Source organism: Penaeus vannamei, chromosome 43 (assembly GCF_042767895.1).
Source record: "Penaeus vannamei isolate JL-2024 chromosome 43, ASM4276789v1, whole genome shotgun sequence".
Lineage (NCBI taxonomy): Eukaryota > Metazoa > Arthropoda > Malacostraca > Decapoda > Penaeidae > Penaeus > Penaeus vannamei.
The window spans coordinates 941,370-950,082 of record NC_091591.1 but is presented as its reverse complement, the minus strand read 5'-3'; the positions used below and the strand labels follow the sequence as shown (position 1 = coordinate 950,082).

The 8,713-nt window shown below is 40.4% G+C and overlaps 2 protein-coding genes across 2 annotated transcripts; one reads left to right on the top strand and one right to left on the bottom strand.

Moving 5' to 3' along the window:
* Positions 1–5,283: 5,283 nt before the first annotated feature.
* On the bottom strand, positions 5,284–6,222 carry LOC113821768 (crustacyanin-A2 subunit). The gene is made up of 3 exons (XM_027374294.2): positions 6,025–6,222; positions 5,711–5,927; positions 5,284–5,604 (listed from the first exon to the last, which is right to left on the bottom strand). Exons 1-3 carry the CDS (start codon positions 6,145–6,147, stop codon positions 5,372–5,374), a joined length of 573 nt encoding a protein of 190 aa, XP_027230095.2. The 5' UTR covers positions 6,148–6,222; the 3' UTR covers positions 5,284–5,371.
* Positions 6,223–6,483: 261 nt separating this feature from the next.
* LOC138860717 (crustacyanin-A1 subunit-like) lies at positions 6,484–7,531 on the top strand. Its single transcript, XM_070118811.1, has 4 exons — positions 6,484–6,687; positions 6,787–6,871; positions 6,997–7,119; positions 7,226–7,531. Exons 1-4 carry the CDS (start codon positions 6,499–6,501, stop codon positions 7,471–7,473), a joined length of 645 nt encoding a protein of 214 aa, XP_069974912.1. The 5' UTR covers positions 6,484–6,498; the 3' UTR covers positions 7,474–7,531.
* The last annotated feature ends 1,182 nt before the right edge of the window (positions 7,532–8,713 follow it).

Below are 8,713 nucleotides of genomic sequence, written 5' to 3'. Positions count from 1 at the left end.
TAACCGGTTTCGAATATATCTTCGCCAGAAATACACACAGCGAAAGTACAGAGCATGAATATACCAGACCTGAGCTGACGAACTACCTGCCCGTTGTCTCTCGTATAATTATTGCCGCGACCTTGGATAATTTGATGCTGCCCAATGCAGTGTTAACATTTCTTCAATCGCAGTTTGCAGCTTCCATATTTTTTCCTTTATGTTTATTCAGTCCTCCATGGGTTATTTCTGCGTCATTCCAATTATATAGATGCCCAGCTTCGTCCACATGCACCATTATGGCGTTGAAAGTCATGTGGTGATGGAATCAGCTCGATGTTCGCTGATCTTGGTGTCGAAACCATGTCCATTTCACCAAAATATGCTTTATTGCACCTATTGCAGGGTATGCGATATTCAGCGCTGCCGAGGTTGTATTGTTAGGAGACAAAAAAAACGTCGTATGACAAACTTCTTTATTGTTTATCAAACAACCTGTAAAAGATTGCATATTTAGTACCAAATAACAAATTGCTGACAACTCACAGCAAATAACATGCAATATAATATTCTGTACATCAGCATTATATCCTCAAAGTTCAATATTCAAGATGTTTTTTAACACAATAACATTATACATAAAGATGCTCCATGTCTAATATCACAAATAAGATGTATTTCATACAAACAAAAGATAACATTTACTTCACTCTTAGTATCTCGAATCCAAATCCCAGAGCCTCAGGTTCAGTCGCCTCAACGCAGCTTCAACCTAAAGAAATCAAACGATTCAAATGCAAATATGTGTAGTAAAATTCAGTGGATATGCTTCTCACAGGTTAACCCAACGCGGGTAAATTGTTTATGCCAGCGCGTATCATCCACGTGACTGGTTCAAGTAAATATTTCACATCTTTAAAGCATTTTTCCGGTATTTCTACTATTCACTGCTGCTTACGTGCATACTCTGAACAATCACGTACCTGTGTACAATACGGTGAGAACCGTTCATCACGAATAATCAGGGAAAACTTCAATTTTCATAAATGATTCAGGCTACAGCCAAAATGACGCGGCACCAAATCAAAGACAAAAGAGCATCGCCTTGCGCAAGGGTAAACATTCAAAACAAACTATTTTTTTTCTCTAAATAAGATTATAATTTTTAATGATACACTTATTATGTTATGTATCGTTCCACCGGATGTGCTGACTACTTTACTGTACTGTCAAAGTACCTGCTGATTGCCTGGAAAATATTACATTGCAGCAATATGAGAAAATTAGAAGTGGGTGCAGGGTCTGAGCTTGTATGTCGTCCGCCTTCTTCTTGAGACTTAGCAGAAAGTCTGTAATAAGGCACAAAGGCTTGTCATATTCGCATTATATCCCGCAGTTAGATTCTCGCTAACGTGTTTGTTGTTCATCTAATCACGTCACTTCGTTCAAGGATGTTTGCCAGTTCACACGTTGCGTGACCATGTGCGTGTTTATATTTCTATTTTAACAGAAAAAAAATAACGGAAAGGAGATTATGACGATGCAGGAAAGAAAATAAAAAAAAATAAAGATCTTATGCGACGTGCTTGTCGATTAAGATCAGTAAACAACTTGAGGAAAAAGAGGACGAAAATGCAGTATGCACGTGTGGGATACATGTACCATGGCAATCCTATGAAAAACACAGGCTAATTACCAACTTCGAAATATTCTAAACTAACGTTCTCTGGCGCTTGTGAGTACCTCGCGACCGCCGGGTTTACACATTTTCGAAAAACGATAAAGGTTCGAAGTTTAAAAAAATAGGTTCATTCCAGTTGTGAATCAGGTTCATTTGTGCCCACTTTCTCTTTGTGAAAAAGTCGCAAATGAGGGTAAAGCTTAGAAAAACGGGAACCCACAACTCAATAAGTGGACATTACAAATAGGATTAGCTTGCGTTTTGTAGGATTTCCACCACATACATTAAACATATATTGTTTGTATTACCTGCCTGCATTGACCACTAATGGAGACGCCGACCTGTTTTGTGCAGAAAGTCTTGAGAAAAGAGAGAAATGGAAACGTATGGACATACCTATTCTAATTCGATATCGAATATTTTCCTCTCTTTTCAGCCTTGTGTCATGGGAAGGTATACCACTTCCTCAAAACGGGTTCAATTCACCTTCGTCAGCCCCTGGTACAGGTAATAGCGTATATTTGTTGTCTATGTAGTGGGACTATTCGCCCACTCCTTGTCCTTCCACGGTACCCCCCCCCCCCCTTTGGTATGACGGAGTCCATGGTACGAGTCGGATTCAGTGAACTCATTGGAAAATGGGCACCGAGAACTACTGTCAGCATTGTTTTATTTTCCTTGTATATACCCTATTTTTATCATATGTATTTATCCTTCGTGGTGGAAATGCGGGGTACCGCCCGTAATTATTGTAAGCAAACGTACGTGGGCTTAGCGACGTACATGCTATGTTTATTGCCTCTTATATGCCCAGTAAGTCATGTGAGGACACTATCTACCAGGAGGATTGTGTCACGAATTTACAATGTTTATAGATACGTTCAAGTATTTGTATGGCGTCTGCTAGTGACGTCACACGTGTTTTGCTACGTCATTAGTGACGTCATAAACCGTGACAATGCAGCCACTCACGAGTGTCCACGAGAGTACACGATACCCCGGTAGAGGGCGCTGATACCCCCTGGTACTTTTGGGGTAGTACCATTACCGAGAGATCTGGTCTCGCCTCCTTCCTGTTCGGACCCCGCTGCTACACGTACGGTCACGGCCATCATTATGTATTTTACAGGGAAATCACCAATGATTTATTTTATACCTTAGTGACTGGTGCAAGAAGGGTAAACTTGTAAGCTAGGGTCTAAGACGAAAATAAACAAACAAACAAGCAGCGTATCGTTCATGATTTCCCCCAGCTAATTAGTGATGACAAAGTTCAGCGTAAAGTATTGCTGGATATGAACTATTGAATTTCTGAAATGTGCAAATATACATGAGAATTTATAGTAAATTTGCATGGCATTAAATGAACTTATTTCCTCACGTATGCGAGTGCCGTGACCTGGACTCCCCCGCTCATCCGCTTTGGCCGCTACCACTACATGTCCGATGTACGATGTGGGGGGTGGCCAGGTGGTACTCGCATGTGGTGATTGAAGGTAAAAAGGAAGGTGAACAGATCTCCGAGGGACACTGGCCTAGAATTGTCCCGGTATTGTACGAGAAGTAGCAGTACTGCGTTACTGTTACCTTACATATACACACACATATAACTCAAGATACAAGGAAAACTCAAGAAAGTCTTCAGGTTGTCACTCCCTCACTAATTATCCGACGACTGTTTTGATCATTACGGAACAAGGAACACGGGCTGTTTGAGTGATTTTCGACTCGCTCAGCACCCGTCGGTACCAGGCTCTGCCGAGGCGAGGAACCCCCTCGGCCAACAACAATACGGAAGCTGATAGAGATGGAAATACATAGTAGATACATACGTCGATAACGATATAGCCTTTGAAAGATATATAAATGGGAATATAGAAAAAGAGATGGAAAGATAGGCGAAACATAAATATAAATATGAAAATATAAATACACATAAATACATAATTATAAAGATATATACAGTATGTATGTATTTATATGCCTATATATGTCTATCTCTCTGTCTATATCTATATGTGAGTGGGTTATACGCGCATAAATAAATATATATATATATATATATATATATATATATATATATATATATATATATATATATATATATATATATATATATATATATATGTATATATAAACATATATATATATAATATATATATATATGTGTGTGTGTGTGTGTGTGTGTGTGTGTGTGTGTGTGTGTGTGTGTGTGTGTGTGTGTGTGTGTGTGTGTGTGTGCCCACATCATGTATATATATATATATATATATATATATATATATATATATATATATATAAATGTGTGTGTGTGTGTGTGTGCGCGCGCGCGCGTGTGTGCGTGCGTGTGTGTGTTGGAGATTAACTTTAACTTTGGGATCCGTATGCTTTTGTGCTGACACTCTGATGGAAACACATGGAGTTGTGATACCAATTTAGGGGTAATCATATAGTTTTTGTGCTATTTTAAGATTACCTGGTGTTGGTTTCCCATGTGCATCACCCCTGGTGTGGTAACTTATTCTTCAACAAATATTGTACCATCTTTGAGCTTTTCCTCATTCCCAGCTAGAAAATTAAGGCTGTGTGTGCAAAAACTTAATTTCCCTTAGACTCATATTTCCTAAACAGAATTTTGCTGGTTATTTTGATATCTCGCAGTCCCTGAAAGGCTGTAAAACGGCTAGATGAATCAATGTATTTAAGCTGATCTGTTACCACCTATCGTAAAAAGAATAGACTAAAAAATTGCTGCCCCTAGGTTCCCGTTTACAGCAGGTGGATGATCAATTGAAGAGAATAATAATTCTATGATCTTGGGTTTCCTTCCGAACACGTTCACGCAGACGCTCAGCCTACGCTATCTACCTTTTCATATTCACAGACTTACACATCCAACATTTACCATACACACTCCTTCCACTCTTCTCTTACACAACATTCACGCCCCTAAACAAAACACACATGGTTCCCGAACCTACTAATCGGGTGGCGGTAGCGTGCCGTAGGCCTGGAACCTTATATTTCGAATATTTCCCTGTTCGAAAATCTATATTTTCGGTTGAGCCCGAAGTCAACTAGACACATTACTGTTCATTGGGTCTACGTACCGCAACAATATATATGTATGTATATAGATGAATATGCATATGAATATATATGTATATAAATACACGTATATATGTGTATATTTATTTATTTGTTTGTTCATATATATATATATATATATATATATATATATATATAAATATGCGAGTGTAATTTATATATATATATATATATATATATATATATGTGTGTGTGTGTGTGTGTGTATGTGTGTGTGTGTGTGTGTGTGTGTGTGTGTGTGTGTGTGTGTGCTGCTAGTTAATAGCCTCTCCATCATCAAGACTTCTGCAGTGCCTCCTCGTGATCTCCCCTGGAAACTAGGCACCTTGCGGTCCTAGGTACAACTCTTGGAGCAACAGGAGGCCCTAAAGGTAAGGAGTCATGGCCCACCGGCGTGAAGACATGCCCTGGCTTCATACCAAATCCTGCCCCCCCCCCCTATCCTCCTGTGGGGAAGCGGGCCTGTCTTATATTGGCACTTTTATTAAGAATGACTGTTGATTTCGTATTTGTTGTTTTTTTACATGGGGCAATTAATGTTATTTATCGTTTTCAAAGAAATGCCATCCATTGACTAAAATACATCGGTTAGTAGCAATGCTATCAAGCCCTGTAGACACAGTCTGCACCGTGGGGGACAGGCCTGAAGGCAGACACGTTGACTCCGTTGGCGCTGAACACGGCTGCGCACTTGTCAGTCGCCGGGCCGGAGGTCTGCGGAGTGCGGGAGTAGACGAAGCCAAACTCGGCCTTGTAATTGTCGTAGGCAATGCAGGAGTACACGCAGGAGTAGGAGTGGTAGTCGGTGGCGAGCACTTGGAAGGGAGCGGCAATGGCTGTGGGAAAAGGATTTGTATGGTTTAATGCGGGATAAATTACTGCAAGGTCAGTATATATTCAAATGGTGTGACATAAAATCCTTCTTAGCCATACGAGACTTACTAGCCGGGAAGTCAACGAGCATGTGTGCAGCTGGCAAGTCCCTGGTCGGGTAGATCTTGCCCATCATCCTCAGGTAGTCGTTGGAAGGACTAGATCCAGCTGTGATGACTTGGAACTCGCCGTCCAAGGCTGAGTACTCGAAGTTGGAGTGGATGCAGCGAGTGAAGGGCTGGTAAGGGTTGTCGATGATGGAGGTCTGATACCACCGTCCAGAATACTGTTGGGAAGAACGTATTGCATTAAAGAAGGATATTGATCCATATTGAAAATGTGGAGTACGTCTGCACCAAAGATATATAAGAAATAAAGTGTACCTTATGAAGGTCGAAGTTGTCTTGGACAAGCACATTGGCACACTTTCCAGGAACCACGAAGTGGGGGATGGTGTCAGCTGAGACGACAGCCACGAGGAGAGCTGTTATTACTACGGTCGGCATGGTTGCTTACTTCCCTTGCTTTCCTCAGCTCTTTTTAGTCGAGAGAACTTTGGTGGCGAAAATAAGTGTCATGCAAGGCTTTTATAGGCGAGAGGGAGTGGAGGGCGGGGAGTGCTTGAAGGGGCGGAGCATAAGATGTTGGAAGTAGCGCCACCTTTTCCTTTTGAAAATGTACTTGCAGTTTTGTTTGTTTGTTTTTTTGTTTTTTTTTTATTATTATTTTTTAAGAGGGGAACTCAATCATAAATGAAAGAAATATAAAAAAAATACGGCAAATATGTTTACTGTAGATAGGGAATAAGAGCCATAAAAAAGAATATCACAGTCAGGCAGCCGTCTGCAAGGAGCCTCATGCTACATAAAGCAGAGAACTGCACTCCGGATCTGCAGAAGAGAAACCCTGACCTTCGCAGCAACATGAAGAGTTCACTGATAGTCCTTGCTCTCGTAGCAGTGGTCGCTGCCGATAAAATCCCCAGCTTCGTTGTCCCAGGAAAGTGTCCTGCGGTAGACAAGAAGGCCTTCTTCGACCTGCAGAGAGTAAGATAACTTCAAAAAGTTTTCTCATGATTTTTTGGCATACAGGATTTTTTCTTTTTCTTTTTATTAATTTCTATATTTTACATTCTTGAATTTCAGTTTGCTGGAGTGTGGTATGAAATTGCGTTGACCAAGAACCCATACCAGCTCCTTCATCAATGCGTGCGCAACGAATTTTCTTTTGGTACGATTTTTCTGCCTAATTGCTCACAGCTCAAAACTTTATGTAGGAATGACATATGTTCGAAAATGTTTAGGATAATATATCAAATCCCAGGTTACATTCCGTGCCCGTGAACCTCTTTCCAGACGGCAATAAGATCAGCGCCAAGTCGACCGGGATCAGCGCTGACGGAAGGACGGCGAGGCGCCACGGACAGATCGCGCCGATGCCTCTGGGAGAAGCCAACCTGTCCATCGACTACGAGGAATGTGAGTGTTTGGAAAGAGCGCTTTTATTCATGCATGGATGCTCTCTGATTGCTAAAAGCTAATGAGATGGTTATTTACTGATGACGTTTGTTCCTTGTTTTCACAGCCTTCATGGCGCCTTTCGTCATCCTGGACACGGACTATGACAACTTCGCCTGCATTCACTCGTGCATAGACTTCAGCCAAGGCTACTTGGCGGACTTCGCCTTCATCTTCTCCCGCTCACCAAGCATGTCGGACAAGCACCTGAAGCGCTGCGAAACCGCCTTCAGGAACATCGGTCTGGATACCTCCCGCTTCACCAAGACCGTCCAGGGACACTCATGTCGCTACGAGACCCACATGGCTTTCTGAGGTCTTCGAGAAGCTCTTTCATCTCGTGTTTATTAATCACAATAAACTGTTATGTTTGTATCACCTTTTATTATATCATAAAGCATTAGCAGGCTAAAGTAATAATTGATCAGAAATGCAATTTGTCATTCTATGCTAAGATTTTTTTTTATGTTTTCTTTTTTTTACTAAATAATAAAATCTGTATTGCGAAGAGAGAGTTACTTGGATATTTGGATATCTCTTTCCTTCATCAGTTCTACTTCCTTCTCTCATCCTCTTTCACTCTCTTTGTGTATATAAATATGAATATATGTGTATACATAAATATGCATATATATATATATATATATATATATATATATATATATGTGTGTGTGTGTGTGTGTGTGTGTGTGTGTGTGTGTGTGTGTGTGTGTGTGTGTGTGTATGTGTGTGTGTGTATGTGTGTGTGTGTATGTATGTGGATATATATATATATATATATATATATATATATATATATATATATATATATATATATATTATATATGTGTGTGTGTGTGTACTTATGCATATACACATATATGAATTCGTAAGTATTTTGAATAATGTTTCCATTAAATCCGGAAATGCATTACGGAGTACGAATCGCCTGCGGTAAACCCCCGCGTCCTTTTCTGCAAAGGTTGATAGGATTTGGTTCACCATCACGGGCGCCTGGCGCAGGGCAGAGCCTCCTTCCGTGAGGATATAAAGGCAGGTGGAGGCCATTGCCCCGAGTGGATGCCCTTCCTGAGCTCGGATCTTGGGCAGGATTCCAACGCTCACACCACGGGGCTCCCTGCGTCTGTGCAACGCAGTCAAATACAAAAAGTGAAGCCATTGATAAAATGAGTACATCTTCCCCTTATACACATGCAGTTACATTCTGAATGTGTTCATGTGTGTGCATGTATGTCTTCTTTCTATATACGAGTATGTGTGAAGACAGAGTTCAGTTCAGTTAGATTTGCGAAGACTAGGTTCTCCCGGGCCTTTTCTCTGGAGTGGCCTGGCCTGTGTTAACTATTTCTTCTAGTTAACTCATAAGTGTGAGGACATATATAGGACTAAGAATACACACACACACACACACACACACACATATATGTATATATATATATATATATATGTATATATATATATATATATATATATATATATATATATATATATATGCATAGCTGTAATAGATATGCACAAATGGAGGAATATATATACATATATATGTATACACACA

Coding starts and splice junctions, on each gene's coding strand:
- LOC138860717 (XM_070118811.1), top strand. CDS start 6,499: ATGCTACATAAAGCAGAGAACTGCACTCCGGATCTGCAGAAGAGAAAC. Junction 6,688..6,786: donor CCTTCTTCGACCTGCAGAGA/GTAAGATAACTT, acceptor CTTGAATTTCAG/TTTGCTGGAGTGTGGTATGA. Junction 6,872..6,996: donor GCGCAACGAATTTTCTTTTG/GTACGATTTTTC, acceptor ACCTCTTTCCAG/ACGGCAATAAGATCAGCGCC.
- LOC113821768 (XM_027374294.2), bottom strand. CDS start 6,147: ATGCCGACCGTAGTAATAACAGCTCTCCTCGTGGCTGTCGTCTCAGCT. Junction 5,928..6,024: donor ACAACTTCGACCTTCATAAG/GTACACTTTATT, acceptor TCTTCCCAACAG/TATTCTGGACGGTGGTATCA. Junction 5,605..5,710: donor GCTCGTTGACTTCCCGGCTA/GTAAGTCTCGTA, acceptor CTTTTCCCACAG/CCATTGCCGCTCCCTTCCAA.